The 23,028-nt window shown below is 30.6% G+C and overlaps 1 protein-coding gene across 1 annotated transcript; it reads right to left on the reverse strand.

Moving 5' to 3' along the window:
- Nucleotides 1-285: 285 nt before the first annotated feature.
- Nucleotides 286-19,139, reverse strand: LOC119614921 (rap guanine nucleotide exchange factor 4-like; the record flags this gene model as incomplete). The annotated part of the gene is made up of 8 exons (XM_037971012.1): nt 286-450; nt 643-819; nt 5,283-5,427; nt 8,046-8,191; nt 8,613-8,799; nt 14,892-15,033; nt 18,115-18,201; nt 19,039-19,139. Coding segments are annotated over 8 exons (1,148 nt in total), but the record flags the coding sequence as incomplete, so codon positions are not given.
- Nucleotides 19,140-23,028: the final 3,889 nt, after the last annotated feature.

Genomic DNA, 23,028 nt, shown 5'->3' on the forward strand with positions numbered 1-23,028 from the left:
TAATAAATAGTCCAACTTTTCCTAGATAGAAGTGATCCTAATACTAAAATAATTGTCATTTTTGGAATTCCCTGAAAAAGTGTTTGGTCTAGCTGGACGGACGCAATCGTTTAAAACTCTGTTGGATTTTAAACATCAATTTATCGGTGTTCCAACTAAGAACTATTCACGGACTTTATATAAAAGATAGTCATTCGAACTTGACTATATCCTTCACAATTCAATCTTCGAGATATGAGACCTTAAAACTAGTATTTTTTATAAATATTTTAGTTAAAAAAAGGATATTAATTAGCCAATTCATCCACCAACTGTACAACTGGCATAAAAACAATATGGGTCAGCAGGAAATCATCTAAGAAGGGATCCACACCGCTGACTTGACTGCCCAAACGAGTCTCTAATAAATGTTCCAACATCTTTGAAGGTGTACCCGACATGACAGTGTATCTAAGTAAAAGAAAAGTTGAAGCGAAAAAAATACAAATTAAACTTAATGTCTAAACAGTTTAAACTCTAAAATTTGTTTAAAACTTTTTTGTAAAAAAGTTCACCAAAACTGCACACACGTACAACGAGAAATAAAAACTTAAGAAGAAAAGTTTCTACTCCCCCCCCCCAAAAAAGTATCTGTGTACTTACTTAAATGCCGAATGCTGTCCTCTTTGCTTTGCAACACGTTCTAAAACTAAAACATCTTTACCATGCTCTTGTAATCTTAAAGTATTTGCCTCAACATCACGTAGTATACGATTGAAATGTTCTTTATCCACACGCAACAGATGGCAATTGTTTTCTTTCAAAACTATGGTAGCAGCTCTGGAAAAGAAGGGAAAAAGAAAATATTTAAAATATTTGTTTTAAGCAGAAAGAAAAAGAGTAATGCTAAAGGATTAAATAGCTTTAAATATAAATTATAATTTAAATCCTTTTTTTATGCCTTTTTCAAATGCAACAGTGTTAGTTTTATAAATTTAATTGATTTTTATAATTATTTAGTGGGAGTTGTATGTATGTAGTAATTACACACCATTAACTTTAGTTGCATTTTAAATGTTTTCAATTAAAAATTTAATTTTATTTTGTATTATTTATGTTACGCTTTATTTATTTATTTGTTTAATATTTATATACATTTGTTATTGTTTGTTTGTTTGTTTTAATGGCTTTTGAAAGAGTGACCCGCCCCCCTTTGATAATAAGTTCTGCCAGCCAATGCATTTTGTTAATTGAAATTTAATCCTTGTTTGCATTTACATCCATTTGCAAACACCCATGTAAATGTAGTTTAGTGTTTTTGTGGTCCTGTGTGCCATTTACATTCATTTTCCAAACTAATCCTGTTGTAAAACACATGCATTCATTGCAAATTGGTTCGTATGTCTATTTACGTTTGGAAGTATACTGGTGGGATAGCCTGCAGTTTTAATGGATGCCAATGTGGAGGTTTTTGAGAATAGTGTTGACATGTTGACCAATATCTCTTGACTTAAGGCCAAAAGGTCCTCTTCGGATGAGAGTCAAATCTCATCCATTTCCTTCTGTTGTTGTAACAATTCAATTGTGGCCGATAATTCTTTCCAGGGAACAAAACTTCTTCTTCTTATGGAACCCAATTTATAACACATGTTGTTACTTGAAAAAGTCATTGATTTAATCTAGTCTATAGTCTAATCATAGTCAAGTCCATAGTCTAGTCTATAGTCTAGTCTATAGTCTAGTCTATAGTCTAGTCTATAGTCTAGTCTATAGTCTAGTCTATAGTCTAGTCTATAGTCTAGTCTATAGTCTAGTCTATAGTCTAGTCTATAGTCTAGTCTATAGTCTAGTCTATAGTCTAGTCTATAGTCTAGTCTATAGTCAAGTCTATAGTCTAGTCTATAGTCTAGTCTATAGTCTAGTCTATAGTCTAGTCTATAGTCTAGTCTATAGTCTAGTCTATAGTCTAGTCTATAGTCTAGTCTATAGTCTAGTCTATAGTCTAGTCTATAGTCTAGTCTATAGTCTAGTCTATAGTCTAGTCTATAGTCTAGTCTATAGTCTAGTCTATAGTCTAGTCTATAGTCTAGTCTATAGTCTAGTCTATAGTCTAGTCTATAGTCTAGTCTATAGTCTAGTCTATAGTCTAGTCTATAGTCTAGTCTATAGTCTAGTCTATAGTCTAGTCTATAGTCTAGTCTATAGTTCTATAGTCTAGTCTATAGTCTAGTCTATAGTCTAGTCTATAGTCTAGTCTATAGTCTAGTCTATAGTCTAGTCTATAGTCTAGTCTATAGTCTAGTCTAGTCTAGTCTATAGTCAGTCTATAGTCTAGTCTATAGTCTAGTCTATAGTCTAGTCTATAGTCCTAGTCTATAGTCTAGTCCTATAGTCCTAGTCTATAGTCTAGTCTATAGTCTAGTCTATAGTCTAGTCTATAGTCTAGTCTATAGTCTAGTCCTATAGTCTAGTCTATAGTCTAGTCCTATAGTCTAGTCTATAGTCTAGTCTATAGTCTAGTCTATAGTCTAGTCTATAGTCTAGTCTATAGTCTAGTCTATAGTCTAGTCTATAGTCCTAGTCTATAGTCTAGTCTATAGTCTAGTCTATAGTCTAGTCTATAGTCTAGTCTATAGTCTAGTCTATAGTTAGTCTATAGTCTCGTCTATAGTCTAGTCTATAGTCTAGTCTATAGTCTAGTCTATAGTCTAGTCTATAGTCTAGTCTATAGTCTAGTCTATAGTCCTAGTCTATAGTCTAGTCTATAGTCTAGTCTATATCTAGTCTATAGTCTATAGTCTAGTCTATAGTCTAGTCTATAGTCTAGTCTATAGTCTAGTCTATAGTCTAGTCTATAGTCTAGTCTATAGTTAGTCTATAGTCTAGTCTATAGTCTGTCTATAGTCTAGTCTATAGTCTAGTCTATAGTCTAGTCTATAGTCTAGTCTATAGTCTAGTCTATAGTCTAGTCTATAGTCTAGTCTATAGTCTAGTCTATAGTCTTCTATAGTCTAGTCTATAGTCTAGTCTATAGTCTAGTCTATAGTCTAGTCTATAGTCTAGTCTATAGTCTAGTCTATAGTCTAGTCTATAGTCTAGTCTATAGTCTAGTCTATAGTCTAGTCTATAGTCTAGTCTATAGTCTAGTCCATAGTCTAGTCCATAGTCTAGTCCATAGTCTATAGTGTAGTCTATACTCTAGTCTATAGTGTAGTCTATACTCTAGTCTATAGTCTAGTCTATAGTCTAGTCTACAGTCTAGTCTATAGTCTAGTCTATAGTCTAGAATCAGAGAAACTTTTCTTTAAACTTTCACTGGTTACTATTATGTGTTTATGTTCCCTGCTTCGTTTGTAAAATCGCTGGCCCCATCCGAAAATGGACCCATGATCTGCAAGGTTTATATGCTACTAACCTGCACCTCTCTCTCTTTCTATTAAAACTTGTTTATTGAATTTTTTGGCTTTGGGATTTTATTGCTTTGCATGTGCATGTGGGTCCGTACATAATATTTACATTTTCCAACTACTAATTCGACATAAAAGGCCTTTCATACAGTCAAATGGAATTTGTAATCAATAGATAACTATAGGTTCAACCAGGAGTTATTTAAAGTTTTGTTATACAAATTTGATTTTAAAGGTCGTTTGACAATTGCCTTTAAGTTTTAATAGAAAAAAGAAACTGCAGGAATCTTGAAGATTTTCAAAAGTCTCAAGAGCCCAATATATTGTTATGGAAAGAGTAGGCTTTGGTTGGTTAACGTTCAAGCATAGTCGTTAGGACTATTCGATCCAGGCGCTAGCAGTGAATTAACTCAATGGGCCATTGCATCTGGACCCAGGTAATACATCAAGGTTGGGTATATGTATTTGCTAAAGAAGGAGGACTTCGAGTTCTCACCACTGAAGAACTTATTTTATAACTCTGCGAGATTTCCAGATTTTGATTCTATACTCTACGAACTACAGGCGACCACACAGATAATCCAAGATCTATATGTTGGAATAAGCTGTTCCCTGCTTCGAAGAGCTTTTACTTGTAATCTTTACGAAATAATGAGTGATCAGAAAGTTCAACTTTAATACAAAGTCCTGCATGAATGTTGACCTTTCTCTACAAATGTCTTTGGAAACCACGATCTAAAGGAATCTTGAGTCGTTCCAATTCTTCTGCACTAATTTCGAATCTGTTACTATATTATGATCTTGGTTTGACAGAAGTTTCCAAGGTAGATGGATCTGCTGTTGTTCTACATCTTTACGCAGTTTCCTGCACCTCGGGAATTTTCTAAAAAAGGGGTTTCCAAACAAATATTTAGTCGTTTAAATAGATGGAAGTTAAACGGAAATGCTGAAGAACTTCTTTTGTAATTTCACGAAATTATAATCGTTTGTAATCTCTACGAACTACTGGAGGCTACTCAAATATTTCTCGATCAATGTGTTTTAGGAACTTTGGTCTTCGTTAAGAAATCGTTATGAAATGTTACTGCAAATCCTAAATTAATGGTTAGTGTTGTAGTCTGTTAGATCGGAGATCGTAAGTTCGATTCCCACCTGAGACTCTTGTAAAGGAGCGCAGGGTGGGAATCCGCGCAATACACCTAGGTCCGATAGAGACCTAGGTGTATTGCTTCGGATTTGATGTACATATGTATATATATCCTCCTTTCAAACTAACTAACCAATTTTGAAACACCTGAGACTCTTGTAAAGGAGATCACAATAGATCCGATAGAGGCCTAGGTGAGTTGTTTCGGATTTGATGTACATATGTACATCCTCTTTTCAAACTAACAACTTCCAATTTTGAAACAGATCTTGCGAAATATCTTTTCGATTTCTTGAACTTGGGTCTATCGAGTATAAAAGTTTTAGCATTGTTTTTGATTTCTTAAGCATCTCGTTGAACTTTGCTTATAATAAAAACGTTACTTAAGTAATTTAAAAAGGAATCCATTAAGTCCAAAATGACCAAAACATTGCCTAGATATTTAATTATAATTAAAGAAGAAAACAAAAAACAATTTACGCACTTTTAATCTACAAACAATTTACTATATTTACAACCAAAAAAACGTGCTTTACTTTACTTTCTTTTGGTAGTAAATATATTTTTAAAAAAGAATTTTATTTGCTTGAATATTTTATTTTGACAGCTGAAGCTGTTAAATAATAATTAAATTGTTAAAATTCCATAAAAGTAAAACATAAAAAATAACCAAGAAAAACAATACCATTAATACACTTTCAAGTCCCCCCCAATGCATTCAAACGAAAAAAAGTAAACGTGAAACTCACCTGGGTGCGTCGTTAATCAAAGCCAGTTTACCAAAGTCATCACCACTCTTAAGGGTGGCCACAGTGCCTTTGCCATGTATTACAACATCCACAGAACCTTTCAGTATTATATACCAAGAACGTCCCTCATCACCTTGACTGAATACTGAGGGTGAGGGTTTAGAGCAGCGACAGACGTCCAATAGCATTCGTTACGAATTTATTTATTTATATATATTTTTTTTGATAAAAGAATTTAAAAAGAAAAGAATAAAAGTTAAAATTGCGTTTAAAGAAAGTATTGAAAAGAATTTCAATCAACATTTTTTTGAAATCATTGCCGTTTTAACTATATTGCATACCACACCCTCCCCCGCCCTCTCAACCTCAGCAACACATTTACATTTTGTTTCTATAGAGTTTAACAAGTTTTGTATTGTTTCTTGTGGTTTTTGTTTGTTGGCGGGAATATTTGTTTATAAATTACTTCGCTGCTACCTTTCTACTAACAATGACAAAGTTTAATTCTATCAAACTTTAATAAAGATTATTTCTTTAAGGTATTTAATTAACTATAAAACAAACTTTTTCCCTCTCTCTCTCTCTGTCTCTCTAAGGGAAAAAGAAAATAAACTTCGCGAAAGTTTATGTTTTCATTTGTTCTTTGTGCTTTTCTTTTCTATAATTGGAGTTGTATTTATTAGTGAATTTATGTGGAAATGTGGTTGCTTATCTTTTAGGTTTCATAAAGGGCGGGAAAAAATTTCTAGGATTTTATTGAACTGGTTTTAATTACAACTACAGTGGGCAATAGTGCGACAGTAAATGTGTTTTTAACAATTTTCAATTTCTGATCGTAAAATGAGGATAGGAGCTTTCTTATTTTATATGCTTTTATTCGTGATCGAGTTAATTTAAGAGAACATTTCTGTAAAAGCTTTTTATATAAAAGTTCATTCTATGAAAGTTTTTTATATAAAAGCTCGTTCTATAAGAGCTCATTCTATAAAAGCTTTTTATATAAAAGCTCGTTCTATAATTTTTTTTTTATATAAAAGCTCTTTAGAAAAGCTTTAAATGTATATAAAAGCTTTTTCTATAAAAGCTTTTTATATACATAAAAGCTCATTTTATTAATGTTTTTTATATGAAAGCTCATTTTATAAAAGCTTTATATACAAAAGCTCATTCTATAAAAGTTTTTTTTATATAAAAGCTTTTTATATAAAAGCTCATTTTATAAATGATTTTTCTAAAAAAGCTTTTTTATAAAAGCTCGTTCTATAAATGTTTTTATAAAAAGCATTTATATAAAAGCTTATTTTATAAAGGTTTTTTATATAAAAGCTCACTCTATAGAAGTTTTTTATATAAAAACTCTTTAGAAAAGCTTCTTATATAAAAGCTCTTTAGAAAAGTTCATATGTATGTAAAAGCTTTTTATACAAAAGCTCTACATAAAAGCTTTTATTATGAAAGTTTTTTCTATAAACACTTTTTATACATATAAATGCTCTTAATACAAAAGTTCTTTATAGAAAAGCTTTTTTATTAAAAGCTCCTTACAAAAGCTATTTTATAAAAACTACTTATATGTATTACTTTTTATATAAAAGCTCTTTATAAAAGTTTTTATATAAACGCTTATTATATATATATTTTGTAAATAAATGTTAAAAAACTTTTTTTGAAAAGCTTTTATATAAAAGTTTTTATATAAAGAGATTAACAAAAGCTTTTATATAAAAAGCTTATTATCTTTATATAAAGACCTTTTGTATAAAAAGCTTTTTATATAGAAGCTTTTTTTTATTTTTTTTTTGTATAAATATTTTCATTAAAAGCTTTTTATTTAAAAAATTGTATATTATGTTTTATAAAAAAGCTTTTCGTATAAAAATATTATATAGATGTTTTGTATATAATGGTTTTTTTAAGCAAAAGATTTTAAAAAAAGCTTTTCTGGCAAAAGCTTTCTAAAAAAGCTTTTTTATAAAATGAAAAGTTTTTTATATAAAAGCTCTTTTTATAAAAGCTTTTTTTATTTATTTTTGTATAAAATATTTTCATTAAAAGCTTTTTATTTAAAAAATATATTATGTTTTATAAAAAAGCTGTTTGTATAAAAATATTATATAGATGCTTTGTATATAAAAGTTTTTTTAAGCAAAAGCTTTTTTAAAAAAGCTTTTCTGGCAAAAGCTTCTTAAATAAACGCTTTCAATCTATGCAAAAGCTTTTTACATAAGCTTTTTTTTCAAAGGCTTTTTATTCACTTAAAAGTAGTTTTCAGAAAAGAGCTTTATCGGATAATATGTATTTATTGTTTTCTTTTTGTGATCGAGTAAAGATGATCGAAATTTACTTGTTGGCTGTTCTGTTTACTGTTGGCTGTTCTGCGAAATAAATTGAAATACTTTTAACTAAAATTAAGTTTTTAAAAAAGAGTTTTTCTCACAACAATAGACAATAAAAGCTTATGTATATGAAATGAAGTTTTAGAAAAAGAACTTTCCCACAAAAGATTTCTGGAAGCATTTCTGCAGTAAATGCTTATCTAATAAAGTGGAAAATAGTTCATTCCAACTTCTCTAATTATTACAATAGCCGCCTTAATTGTACTTCATTAACAGATTTTAATTATTCCTTATTCTATGTAAATTCTCCCACCGCAAAATACTTTCCGACAACATTTCTTTCCCCAACATACTTCAAAAGCAATTTGAAAAAGAACAGCAAAGACCATTAGACAAATAACAAAAATAGAAAGCAAATACTACTTACAGATGGTTCCAGCTTGTGCATGAGATTCAAAAACAATAATCGATGATAATTCACGTTTAATACTTGTTGATAAATGCGATAATGCAGCAATATGTAAAAGTTCTTCAAATACCAATTCTAATTCTTCGGGTGTGCGTTCATGTGAGCTATTTGAGGAAAGAGTAGAAATAAATAAAATGAAAAAAAAAAAAATGAAAAATATTTAATGGAAATGCAAATCCATGAAATTTAAAGAAAAAAGTTTTCTCTATATTTTTGTTTAGAATTTTAAGACTTAAATATGTTTTTTCCAGAGATTTTATTCTTTTTATGATTTTCCATAAACTTTAAAATAATTTCTTTCCTTCCGTCTACTGACTGACATTGAGCAGAAAAGTTTTTTACTTGTTTAAGATGATTTTAATATTTGCACTTAAGAGTTTCATAAAATATGCATAATAATATTTTATTATTTTTTAGTTCTACTTTTTTTAAACAAAGCTGTATACTTTTGTAGAAGTACTCTTAAACATAGATATTTACTTTAAATACAAACTAAATAACAGTAAAATTCTTCTTTTTACTTACGGTTTTCGTAAAATCATACGCAACGTAGCATCGGGTCCTCGCTGTAGCAGACTACTTAAAGCTTCACGTACATGCTCATTACTAGCATTTAGATCGTCTGTGGAGGGGTGACCGCCCGCGGTACCTTCTTCATCAACACGAAATCGATATAGAAAACATTTATCCTTAAAGGGTTGTTCTTTGTTAACTGAAAAACGAAAATCACATGAAATAAAATAAATTAAATGATTTCATTACAAAAGGATTTTTATTTTAGGCAAAAGTATGGCAGAAAATAATGTAAGAATTGCCCGGAAATGGAAATAAAATTAAGTCCGTAAAAACTAAAGCTCACAAATTGCTAAATTTAATCATAAAGAAAGTAATACTCAAGAAAAAAGAAATAAAAAGAAGAAGAGAAATATAGAAGGTTCTAAATTTAATTGTCCGTAAAATATCTACAAGGCAATTCATCTCTAACTAACTAACTAACTAACTACTAACTAACTAAATAACTAACTAACTAACTAACTACTAACTAACTAACTAACTAACTAAATAACTACTTAACTACTAACTAACTAACTACTAACCTAACTAACTAATACTAACTAACTAACTAACTAACTAACTAACAACTAACTAACTAACTAACTAACTAACTAACTAACTAACTAACTAACTAACTAACTAACTAACTAACTAACTAACTACTAACTAACTAACTAACTAACTAACTAACTAACTAACTAACTAACTACTAACTAACTAACTAACTAACTAACTAACTAACTAACTAACTAACTACTAACTAACTAACTAACTAACTAACTAACTAACTAACTAACTAACTAACTACTAACTAACTAACTAACTACTAACTAACTAACTAACTACTAACTACTAACTAACTAACTAACTAAACTAACTAACTAAACTAACTAACTAACTAACTAACTAACTAACTAACTACTACTAACTAACTAACTAACTAACTAACTAACTAACTAACTAACTACTAACTACTAACTAACTAACTACTAACTAACTAACTAACTAACTAACTAACTAACTAACTAACTAACTAACTAACTAACTAACTAACTAACTAACTAACTAACTAACTAACTAACTAACTAACTAACTAACTAACTAACTAACTACTAACTAACTAACTACTAACTAACTAACTAACTAACTAACTAACTAACTACTACTAACTAACTAACTAACTAACTAACTAACTAACTAACTAACTAACTAACTAACTAACTAACTAACTAACTAACTAACTAACTAACTAACTAACTAACTAACTAACTAACTAACTAACTAACTAACTAACTACTAACTAACTAACTAACTAACTAACTAACTAACTAACTAACTAACTAACTAACTAACTAACTAACTAACTAACTAACTAACTAACTACTAACTAACTAACTAACTAACTAACCTAACTAACTAACTAACTAACTAACTAACTAACTAACTAACTAACTACTACTAACTAACTAACTACAACTAACTAACTAACTAACTAACTAACTAACTAACTAACTAACTAACTAACTAACTAACTAACTAACTAACTAATCTAACTAACTAACTACAACTAACTAACTAACTAACTAACTAACTAACTAACTAACTAACTACTACAACTAACTAACAACTAACTAACTACTAACTAACTAACTAACTAACTAACTAACAAACTAACTAACTAACTAACTAACTAACTAACTAACTAACTAACTAACTACTAACTAACTACTAACTACTAACTAACTAACTACTAACTAACTAACTACTAAACTAACTAACTAACTACCTAACTAACTAACTAACTAACTAACTAACTAACTAACTAACTAACTAACTAACTAACTAACTAACTACTACGAACTAACTACTAACTAACTAACTAACTAACTAACTAACTACTAACTAACTAACTAACTAACTAACTAACTACTAACTAACAAACTAACAACTAACAACTAACTAACTACTAACTAACTAACAAACTAACTAACTAACTAACTAACTAACTAACTAACTAACTTACTAACTAACTTACTAACTAACTAACTGACTAACTAACTAACTAAATACTTAAATTTTCTACACAAATGAGAATTGCCACAAAAATCTTATTTTTTCATAAAAACTCCGATTTTATACTAAAGATTTGATTTTGTGCTAAAATTCTGAATTTCCAATAAAAATTTCCATTTTTACTTCAAATTTGAATGTTCACTAAAAATTCTTTTTTTTACATAAAATTAAAATTTTTACTAAAATTTAGATTTTGCACTAAAATTTATATTTTACCAAAAACTTATCAATTGTCTAGGCTATATACTAATATATGTATAGTCCTGAATTTAGATTAATCTATAGTCCAGACCTTACACTATCTATAAACTTTTACGGTTTTTTTTAATTGTTTGAGATGATTTTAATATTTGCACTTAAGAGTTTTGAGTTTACATTTTCTGCAGTCTAGACTACAGATTAATCTATAGTCAAGTCTGTATAAAGCTTATAGTCCATGCTATAGCCAAGTCTACAGTTTAGACTATAGGCTAATCTTTAGCCCAGACAATAGACTAATCCATGGTCTAGTCTACAGCTTATAGTCCACACTAATTTATGGTCAAGACTATAGACAAATCTGTAGTCTAAACTATAAACTAATCTATAGTACAGATTATAAACTAACATATTGGCCAAAGATTAATTTATAGTTCATACAATAACAAATTTTTGGCCAAGACTTAGAGTACCTTTAGCCCAGACTAGAGACTACTATGTACTTCAAATTAGAGTCCAGACGAGAAACTAATCTATAGCGTAGGCAATAGGAAATCTATACTCTGGACACTAATCTATAGTCCTATATATAACCATAATAAATATAGAGGAACAATAATTATTGTTTTTTATAAAAAAAGTACTTTTTACTATTTCACCCATCACTGATTGCATCTTTTTCTTATTGTTTACTTTTAACATAAAGCTAATAACAACAACACTGTCGTTACTTCTGCTAATAACAACAACAATCAATGACTCCTATTTCTTTACTCCCAAAATTCACCAAAAGTAATTGCTCTTCCTTTTTCTTATTTGCATTCTGCTTTAGTTTTCTATAAATTTCTAAAGTGTTCGGTTGTCTTTTGATGTGTCGTCTTATTAAATTAAGTGTCGGTCGTTAATTAATCGTTTATATTAAAAGTTTATTGCATTAAATTGTTAATTACACATTAGTTAATAATTTTTTTTCAAAAATATCTAAGAAAAGTGTTAAATTTAAAGCGAAAAAAGTGTTAGAATTTTGCGAAAAGTTAATGCAATTTTTTATTCCGTGGCGTGGCGTGCCGGTCGTTCGTTGTTTTTGCTTCAGTTTGGCTATTCGTTTAAATAACAACAACAAAACAATGCGTGTCTTTATGATGAAGAGATGGGAGGTGTGAGAATGTAACAAGTAAAGTTGTTGTTGCTATTATGAAAAAAATATGTATTAATTTTGGTGCAAATCTTTTGTTAGAAAAGTGGAGAGTGGTGTGAATATAGAAGTGGTGTATTAGCATTTGTTGTTGTTGTTATGAAAAGAAAAGAAGTAGTGTGTTTTTTTCAATGCAAATAAATGTAAATAAAGTGTGAAATGTAAATAAAAAGCAATCATGTTGATAAAAAAAGTGTGTTAAATAAAAAGTCGAGAAAAATATGAAGGAGGAAATGTTAGTTTTCGCAAAGGAAATGGAAAAACATCTTTATTTGGACCATAAATTAAAGGTGAGCGAATTTAAGTTATTTTTCATTATTATTAAATTTTTTGCCGTAATAAATAGTTTTGATATTTAAAAACAAACTGCCTTAAAATTTTCTGTTGCTAGCTTTTAATGCACAAAATTATCCCATTGTGCATACATAGGTCTAGTCTATAGTCTAGTCTATAGTCTAGTCTATAGTCTAGTCTATAGTCTAGTCTATAGTCTAGTCTATAGTCTAGTCTATAGTCTAGTCTATAGTCTAGTCTATAGTCTAGTCTATAGTCTAGTCTATAGTCTAGTCTATAGTCTAGTCTATAGTCTAGTCTATAGTCTAGTCTATAGTCTAGTCTATAGTCTAGTCTATAGTCTAGTCTATAGTCTAGTCTATAGTCTAGTCTATAGTCTAGTCTATCTAGTCTAGTCTATAGTCTAGTCTATAGTCTAGTCTATAGTCTAGTCTATAGTCTAGTCTATAGTCTAGTCTATAGTCTAGTCTATAGTCTAGTCTATAGTCTAGTCTATAGTCTAGTCTATAGTCTAGTCTATAGTCTAGTCTATAGTCTAGTCTATAGTCTAGTCTATAGTCTAGTCTATAGTCTAGTCTATAGTCTAGTCTATAGTCTAGTCTATAGTCTAGTCTATAGTCTAGTCTATAGTCTAGTCTATAGTCTAGTCTAGTCTAGTCTATAGTCTAGTCTATAGTCTAGTCTATAGTCTAGTCTATAGTCTAGTCTATAGTCTAGTCTATAGTCTAGTCTATAGTCTAGTCTATAGTCTAGTCTATAGTCTAGTCTATAGTCTAGTCTATAGTCTAGTCTATAGTCTAGTCTATAGTCTAGTCTATAGTCTAGTCTATAGTCTAGTCTATAGTCTAGTCTATAGTCTAGTCTATAGTCTAGTCTATAGTCTAGTCTATAGTCTAGTCTATAGTCTAGTCTATAGTCTAGTCTATAGTCTAGTCTATAGTCTAGTCTATAGTCTAGTCTATAGTCTAGTCTATAGTCTAGTCTATAGTCTAGTCTATAGTCTAGTCTATAGTCTAGTCTATAGTCTAGTCTATAGTCTAGTCTATAGTCTAGTCTATAGTCTAGTCTATAGTCTAGTCTATAGTCTAGTCTATAGTCTAGTCTATAGTCTAGTCTATAGTCTAGTCTATAGTCTAGTCTATAGTCTAGTCTATAGTCTAGTCTATAGTCTAGTCTATAGTCTAGTCTATAGTCTAGTCTATAGTCTAGTCTATAGTCTAGTCTAGTCTAGTCTATAGTCTAGTCTATAGTCTAGTCTATAGTCTAGTCTATAGTCTAGTCTATAGTCTAGTCTATAGTCTAGTCTATAGTCTAGTCTATAGTCTAGTCTATAGTCTAGTCTAGTATAGTCTATAGTCTAGTCTATAGTCTAGTCTATAGTCTAGTCTATAGTCGTCTATAGTCTAGTCTATAGTCTAGTCTATAGTCTAGTCTATAGTCCGTCTATAGTCTAGTCTATAGTCTAGTCTATAGTCTAGTCTATAGTCTAGTCTATAGTCCAGTCTATAGTCTAGTCTATAGTCTAGTCTATAGTCTAGTCTATAGTCTAGTCTATAGTCCAGTCTATAGTCTAGTCTATAGTCTAGTCTATAGTCTAGTCTATAGTCTAGTCTATAGTCTAGTCTATAGTCTAGTCTATAGACTAGTCTATAGTCCAGTCTATAGTCTAGTCTATAGTCTAGTCTATAGTCTAGTCTATAGTCTAGTCTATAGTCTAGTCTATGGTCTAGTCTATAGTCTAGTCTATGGTCTAGTCTATAGTCTAGTCTATAGTCTAGTCTATAGTCTAGTCTATAGTCTAGTCTATAGTCTAGTCTATGGTCTAGTCTATAGTCTAGTCTATAGTCTAGTCTATAGTCTAGTCTATAGTCTAGTCTATAGTCTAGTCTATAGTCTAGTCTATAGTCTAGTCTATAGTCTAGTCTATAGTCTAGTCTATAGTCTAGTCTATAGTCTAGTCTATAGTCTAGTCTATAGTCTAGTCTATAGTCTAGTCTATAGTCTAGTCTATAGTCTAGTCTAGTCTAGTCTATAGTCTAGTCTAAGTCTATCATAGTCTAGTCTATAGTCTAGTCTATAGTCTAGTCTATAGTCTAGTCTATAGTCTAGTCTATAGTCTAGTCTATAGTCTAGTCTATAGTCTAGTCTATAGTCTAGTCTATAGTCTAGTCTATAGTCTAGTCTATAGTCTAGTCTATAGTCTAGTCTATAGTCTAGTCTATAGTCTAGTCTATAGTCTAGTCTATAGTCTAGTCTATAGTCTAGTCTATAGTCTAGTCTATAGTCCAGTCTATAGTCCAGTCTATAGTTTAGTCTATAGTCTAGTCTATAGTCTAGTCTATAGTCTAGTCAATAGTCTAGTCTATAGTCCATGCCACCTCTGTATGTACTATATACCTTCAAACATAATAAGTATATGCCTAGCAGTAAAAGTATATATGTAGGTATAATATAATCTAAGAGAGAACAAAAATTATTCATTAATTTACCATGTGATAATATGCCTTCCTCCAGTAAAGCTTGCCACATGCCAGCCGCTTGGGCTCTTGTATGAACAATGGGCGATAAATTCACCAACCAATCTACCAATTCAGTACCAGGAGCACACTTACGTATAAGTTTGCCAGAAACCTAAATACGAAAAAAGTATAAAAAATATAAGCAATATAATGAGCAACATTTTGTGGCAAAAAAAGAGAGAGAGAGAAAAAAACATCATCATAAAAAATAACAACATTATTCAAATTGTTAAAATTAATCACAATTTTGTTTCTACTACCAAGTGTTGGCAGTTACTTTTTTCCTTCAAAGTGTTTTAGAAACACACTTACTTTTTTTTACTAACATTCGTTTTGCAAATAAAAGAATAATGTATTCAAAATACACAAACGTTTTTATTAATTAAAAGCTTCTTAAATGTTAACAGCTGTCTTTAATTTAACCATATCAAACCATTTACATACATATATACACATTCACTTTCACAAACTTTTATATGTATGTATATACAAATGAATATAATTTATGTTGCCACCAACTCCCCTGCCAATACTACATACAGCAATTTAACGATTGTTATTAAGCAGTCCGACTGTGGTAAGGATTACAAAAAAAAAAAAAAAAAAACAAGGTCGAGAGCTATACTCACTTGTGTTGAATATTAAGATCCCTCAATACAGAATGTTTTGATTCGTTAGTCACACATTATTGTGACGATCAAGACCATAAAAATAGCTTGAATCAAAATATCTTAGTTTGCGCTCTTGTAAAGCGAGGTCGTTCTATCATTCGGTGTTGTACTCAGTGTTCTTCGTCTATAGAACTTATGCGGTTAAGATCGCGAACAATCTGACACGCCTTAAATCGTACAGTGTCCAGTAAATTTGACTATAAGAAGCCTAAGTGAATATTTATCAAGACCTCAAGAGAGGTTCTTTTCAGTGAAACAATGATACGTAGATAAAAACTGAAAGAATAGAAAGATTCGTTCTATGTGTTCCCTTATGTGTTTGCGGATTATTCTCGATATTAACTTTGTGACGGTTAGCAGATCACCACTAGTTACTAGTTCATTTCTAGTTTAGTTCAGTTCTAGTTCTAGTTCAGTTCTAGTTTAGTTCTAGTTCAGTTCTAGTTTAGTTCTAGTTTAGTTCTAGTTCAGTTCTAGTTTAGTTCTAGTTTAGTCCTAGTTCAGTTCTAGTTCAGTTCTAGTTCAGTTCTAGTTCAGTTCTAGTTCAGTTCTAGTTCAGTTCTAGTTCAGTTCTAGTTCAGTTCTAGTTCTAGTTCAGTTCCAGTTCAGTTCTAGTTTCAGTTCTAGTTCAGTTCTAGTTCAGTTTTAGTTTAGTTCTAGTTAAGTTCTAGTTAAGTTCTAGTTCAGTTCTAGTTCTAGTTCAGTTCTAGTTCAGTTCTAGTTCAGCTAGTTCAGTTCTAGTTATAGTTCAGTTCTAGTTCAGTTCTAGTTCAGTTCTAGTTCAGTTCTAGTTCAGTTCTAGTTCAGTTCTAGTTCAGTTCTAGTTCAGTTCTAGTTCAGTTCTAGTTCAGTTCTAGTTCAGTTCTAGTTCAGTTCTAGTTCAGTTCTAGTTAAGTTCTAGTTCAGTTCTAGTTCAGTTCTAGTTCAGTTCTAGTTCAGTTCTAGTTCAGTTCTAGTTCAGTTCTAGTTCAGTTCTAGTTCAGTTCTAGTTCAGTTCTAGTTCAGTTCTAGTTCAGTTCTAGTTCAGTTCTAGTTCAGTTCTAGTTCAGTTCTAGTTCAGTTCTAGTTCAGTTCTAGTTCAGTTCTAGTTCAGTTCTAGTTCAGTTCTAGTTCAGTTCTAGTTCAGTTCTAGTTCAGTTCTAGTTCAGTTCTAGTTCAGTTCTAGTTCAGTTCTAGTTCAGTTCTAGTTCAGTTCTAGTTCAGTTCTAGTTCAGTTCTAGTTCAGTTCTAGTTCAGTTCTAGTTCAGTTCTAGTTCAGTTCTAGTTCAGTTCTAGTTCAGTTCTAGTTCAGTTCTAGTTCAGTTCTAGTTCAGTTCTAGTTCAGTTCTAGTTCAGTTCTAGTTCTAGTTCAGTTCTAGTTCAGTTCTAGTTCAGTTCTAGTTCAGTTCTAGTTCAGTTCTAGTTCAGTTCTAGTTCAGTTCTAGTTCAGTTCTAGTTCAGTTCTAGTTCAGTTCTAGTTCAGTTCTAGTTCAGTTCTAGTTCAGTTCTAGTTCAGTTCTAGTTCAGTTCTAGTTCAGTTCTAGTTCAGTTCTAGTTCAGTTCTAGTTCAGTTCTAGTTCAGTTCTAGTTCAATTCTAGTTCAGTTCTAGTTCAGTTCTAGTTCAGTTCTAGTTCAGTTTTAGTTCTAGTTCAGTTCTAGTTCGGTTCTAGTTCAGTTCTAGTTCAGTTTTAGTTCAGTTCTAGTTAAGTTTTAGTTCAGTTTTAGTTCAGTTCTAGTTCAGTTCTAGTTCAGTTCTAGTTCAGTTCTAATTCAGTTCTAGTTCAGTTCTAGTTCAGTTCTAGTTCAGTTCTAGTTCAGTTCTAGTTCAGTTCTAGTTCAGTTCTAGTTCAGTTCTAGTTCAGTTCTAGTTCAGTTCTAGTTCAGTTCTAGTTCAGTTCTAGTTCAGTTCTAGTTCAGTTCTAGTTCAGTTCTAGTTCAGTTCTAGTTCAGTTCTAGTTCAGTTCTAGTTCAGTTCTAGTTCAGTTCTAGTTCAGTTCTAGTTCAGTTCTAGTTCAGTTCTAGTTCAGTTCTAGTTCAGTTCTAGTTCAGTTCTAGTTCAGTTCTAGTTCAGTTCTAGTTCAGTTCTAGTTCAGTTCTAGTTCAGTTCTAGTTCAGTTCTAGTTCAGTTCTAGTTCAGTTCTAGTTCAGTTCTAGTTCAATTTTAGTTCAGTATTTAGAGAATAGACGTTTTAGATAATTTTTTTTTATTTTTCCTTAGAAAGTAGTAGTCTGGCGGTTATAAAATGTGAATGGATGAATTGATTTTCTCCTGGGAATGGTACACGTAAAGAAATTGTTGTAGTCTTATATAAAGATAATGTTGCTAACTACCACCTCGAACTGCAGGGCAAGGTTTTGAAGCACACTTTTTGTCTTCATTAGTAGTGTTTAATTGTGATATTTTATCACCACACTTAAAACCAATTATATAATCATTAAATATTATTATGGAGTGTATTTTTTTTTCACCAACAACACTTATTGTCATTCTGTTTACACTTCTCTCTGAAATAGAATGTATAGTTAGGTATCTGTTACTTACTTTTCTATCCTTTAAACAACTTGAACTGTCAGCAACCAATAATGTTCGTAAAGCCCATCCCATACGATTCATAGCAGGACTAGGAGACTGCAGAAAGAAAGAAAATTTAAATGAATGTAAAGTAAACAATTAAAATAACTTAAATGAAAATTATATTTTCATAATTATGTTGAATTATGAAAGCAACTTAAAAAGGAGTAGTAGAGTGTAAAAAAGCTAAAGATTGTTTAGCTAAAGGGTGAAAAAACGGGTCATAACATTGGTTAATTGTTGAAAAAAGTGTAGGGATTATTAAATAAGAAGTTATCTTCTAGTGGCACTCAGATTACTTATTTAAATGAAGGAGTAAATTAAGAAACTTCATTAGGAAATAGTTAAGTGGTTTTACTTTTCACGAGTAATAACATTTTTGTAATATTAAAGACATTTTTTAGAAAGCACTGACTCTCCATATATTTTAATTAAGAGAAAAAAACAAATATTTATGGAACTAGTTATGAAAACAATAAACTTTAACTAAACTAGTTCCTTAAGTAAAACAAAACTTTTCCAACTTATGCTTCTATCTATAATGGCTATGACGTACCCCTAAAAAGTGTTAAACAAAATATACTAAATAATATAAACTATTGTTTTAATTACATACAAGTGGCACCTTATTTTATGACTGTCTGTCTACCCCAAAACAACTCATTTAACTTGACCACAATAATAAATAGAAATACAAACGCCACAAACGTGTTGTCAGCAGCATTTTTTCCTAACCATTTCTAAGGCGAAAAAAAGCTAAATTTACAACAAAAAGTTGACAGACAAAAAACCATAATAAATGTCATTTCAACTTTACCAGACAACAATAAAAAAGGCCAAATGAAATGAAACATAAAGATAAATGTGAAAAAAATAAAATATTTATAATTTTACCTCTGTTATTGGTAGTGCCGGATTTGGATGATCAGGACTTAATGGTCGTTTTGTGGGTGATGAATTTGTTTGTTGTTGTTGTTGAACAGCAGGACCAAAACCTTGGTAGAAGAAAAAAGAGAAAATATTTATGTAAAAATAAGTTCATAAAAAGGATTTAAATGTATATGAATGTATAAATATGAAGTACATGTAAAAATTCCAAAATTACATACTTAAATATACACTGAGACAAAAGCCAGACTATTCATAAACAAGACTTGTTAATATGTAGACTATTCTAAAGAGTAGACTATAGTCCATAAAGTAGTCTATAACTGAACTAGAACTGAACTAGAACTGAACTAGAACTGAACTAGAACTGAACTAGAACTGAACTAGAACTGAACTAGAACTGAACTAGAACTGAACTAGAACTGAACTAGAACTGAACTAGAACTGAACTAGAACTGAACTAGAACTGAACTAGAACCAAACTAGAACTGAACTAGAACCAAAGAACTGAACTAGAACTGAACTAGAACTGAACTAGAACTGAACTAGAACTGAACTAGAACTGAACTAGAACTGAACTAGAACTGAACTAGAACTGAACTAGAACTGAACTAGAACTGAACTAGAACTGAACTAGAACTGAACTAGAACTGAACTAGAACTGAACTAGAACTGAACTAGAACTGAACTAGAACTGAACTAGAACTGAACTAGAACTGAACTAGAACTGAACTAGAACTGAACTAGAACTGAACTAGAACTGAACTAGAACTGAACTAGAACTGAACTAGAACTGAACTAGAACTGAACTAGAACTGAACTAGAACTGAACTAGAACTGAACTAGAACTGAACTAGAACTGAACTAGAACTGAACTAGAACTGAACTAGAACTGAACTAGAACTGAACTAGAACTGAACTAGAACTGAACTAGAACTGAACTAGAACTGAACTAGAACTGAACTAGAACTGAACTAGAACTGAACTAGAACTGAACTAGAACTGAACTAGAACTGAACTAGAACTGAACTAGAACTGAACTAGAACTGAACTAGAACTGAACTAGAACTGAACTAGAACTGAACTAGAATTGAACTAGAACTGAACTAGAACTGAACTAGAACTGAACTAGAACTGAACTAGAGAACTAGAACTGAACTAGAACTGAACTAGAACTGAACTAGAACTGAACTAGAACTGAACTAGAACTGAACTAGAACTGAACTAGAACTGAACTAGAACTGAACTAGAACTGAACTAGAACTGAACTAGAACTGAACTAGAACTGAACTAGAACTGAACTAGAACTGAACTAGAACTGAACTAGAACTGAACTAGAACTGAACTAGAACTGAACTAGAACTGAACTAGAACTGAACTAGAACTGAACTAGAACTGAACTAGAACTGAACTAGAACTGAACTAGAACTGAATTAGAACTGAACTAGAACTGAATTAGAATTAAACCAGAACTGTACTAGTACATGGATTATTTTACGTTTGATAGTCAATACAATCCATGGTCGAGTCGATGGTCAAAAGTCTTCTCATCGAAAGACTGGTTAGTAGACTAGTCCAATTTTTCATTAAAATTTAATTGTTACATGAGATGAATTCTCATTAAAAAATACATTTTCGTTAATTGAATCAAAAAAATTTAAAAAAAAAAATTTTGAACTATAATTTCTTTGTTTATTTCATTTGAAAACTGTGTATTCCGTAAAATATTTATTTTTCATCTGTTTACTTTTTGCCCCAAAGTTTCTGCTAATTCTATTAATTCTTACCAAAACTTTATTTTTTCAAACTTTACAAATATTTTTTTACATGATTATCAGTATTTACTTATTTGTTTGACGTTTGCTGGAGTTTATTTAGTTGCCGCAACCCCCAATTTCAATGTAAAATGTAAATGAACCTTTATCTCTTGAAACCCAAACAAATAAAAAAACAAACTCATAAAAACCGCAGTCGAATTTAAAAACAAAACCAAACTAATCTTGACCTTGAATTGAAAATGAATTAATTTTTAAAACAAACTAGTCATTAGGAACACATACCCCTCCACCCTGTTACAATACTAAACATTCTTTCTTGTTAAATACCTTAAATTAAAACAAATGCAAGATTTAAAGTTTTCAAACTTTTAGCAGCGCGAAAGTGACATTTAGTAGATTAATTAATTAAACTTTGCGGTTTATTAAGAAATACCTACAACTACAGCTAAGCAAATATATAATTTACTTATTTCAGAATTTAATTTAATTAAAATTTATAAAAACATTGCTAATAGCCATACATTTAAGCTATTTGTATTGGAAATAGTGCAGAGAATATTTACGCGTTGTTGTTATTAGTGAAGAGTATAAATAACAACAGAAATAAATAATTGAATAATAAATCCAATTTCAATTTATCATTATTAATAATTAAATTACGCATAAACTATATAATACGGCATCAACATAAATGAATGTAGAAATGGAAAATTTAATTTTAATGTTTAATTGCAAAAAATGTAAAGTATTGGAGAGAAATTTGTATAATTATATTTATGTATCATTTTAAAGAAAATTTGATTATTAGTACAATTTTTCAGGCTTGTAAGTAATTCATTACATCGAACAATAACCAATTACAACCACTTGTAATTGAAGTATTTCTAATTACAGTTACTTGTAATGTGTAATTGAACAATAAGCAATTACTTGTAGTTCTAGTTCAGTTCTAGATCAGTTCTAATTCAGTTCTAGTTCAGTTCTAGTTCAGTTCTAGTTCAGTTCAGTTCTTCTAGTTCAGTTCTAGTTCAGTTCTAGTTCAGTTCTAGTTCAGTTCTAGTTCAGTTCTAGTTCAGTTCTAGTTCAGTTCTAGTTCAGTTCTAGTTCAGTTCTAGTTCAGTTCTAGTTCAGTTCTAGTTCAGTTCTAGTTCAGTTCTAGTTCAGTTCTAGTTCAGTTCTAGTTCAGTTCTAGTTCAGTTCTAGTTCAGTTCTAGTTCAGTTCTAGTTCAGTTCTAGTTCAGTTCTAGTTCAGTTCTAGTTCAGTTCTAGTTCAGTTCTATTTCAGTTCTAGATCAGTTCTAGATCAGTTCTAATTCAGTTCTAGTTCAGTTTTAGTTCAGTTTTAGTTCAGTTCTAGTTCAGTTCTAGTTCGGTTCTAGTTCAGTTCTAGTTCAGTTCTAGTTCTAGTTCAGTTCTAGTTCAGTTCTAGTTCAGTTCTAGTTCAGTTCTAGTTCAGTTCTAGTTCAGTTCTAGTTCAGTTCTAGTTCGGTTCTAGTTCAGTTCTAGTTCAGTTCTAGTTCAGTTCTAGTTCAGTTCTAGTTCAGTTCTAGTTCAGTTCTAGTTCAGTTCTAGTTCAGTTCTAGTTCAGTTCTAGTTCAGTTCTAGTTCAGTTCTAGTTCAGTTCTAGTTCAGTTCTAGTTCAGTTCTAGTTCAGTTCTAGTTCAGTTCTAGTTCAGTTCTAGTTCAGTTCTAGTTCAGTTCTAGTTCAGTTCTAGTTCAGTTCTAGTTCAGTTCTAGTTCAGTTCTAGTTCAGTTCTAGTTCAGTTCTAGTTCAGTTCTAGTTCAGTTCTAGTTCAGTTCTAGTTCAGTTCTAGTTCAGTTCTAGTTCAGTTCTAGTTCAGTTCTAGTTCAGTTCTAGTTCAGTTCTAGTTCAGTTCTAGTTCAGTTCTAGTTCAGTTCTAGTTCAGTTCTAGTTCAGTTCTAGTTCAGTTCTAGTTCAGTTCTAGTTCAGTTCTAGTTCAGTTCTAGTTCAGTTCTAGTTCAGTTCTAGTTCAGTTCTAGTTCAGTTCTAGTTCAGTTCTAGTTCAGTTCTAGTTCAGTTCTAGTTCAGTTCTAGTTCAGTTCTAGTTCAGTTCTAGTTCAGTTCTAGTTCAGTTCTAGTTCAGTTCTAGTTCAGTTCTAGTTCAGTTCAGTTCTAGTTCAGTTCTAGTTCAGTTCTAGTTCAGTTCTAGTTCAGTTCTAGTTCAGTTCTAGTTCAGTTCTAGTTCAGTTCTAGTTC

Source organism: Lucilia sericata, unplaced genomic scaffold, assembly GCF_015586225.1.
Source record: "Lucilia sericata isolate MDLA Ls3-8-SP2 unplaced genomic scaffold, ASM1558622v1 Contig003675F_arrow, whole genome shotgun sequence".
In the NCBI taxonomy this organism is placed as follows: Eukaryota; Metazoa; Arthropoda; class Insecta; order Diptera; family Calliphoridae; genus Lucilia; species Lucilia sericata.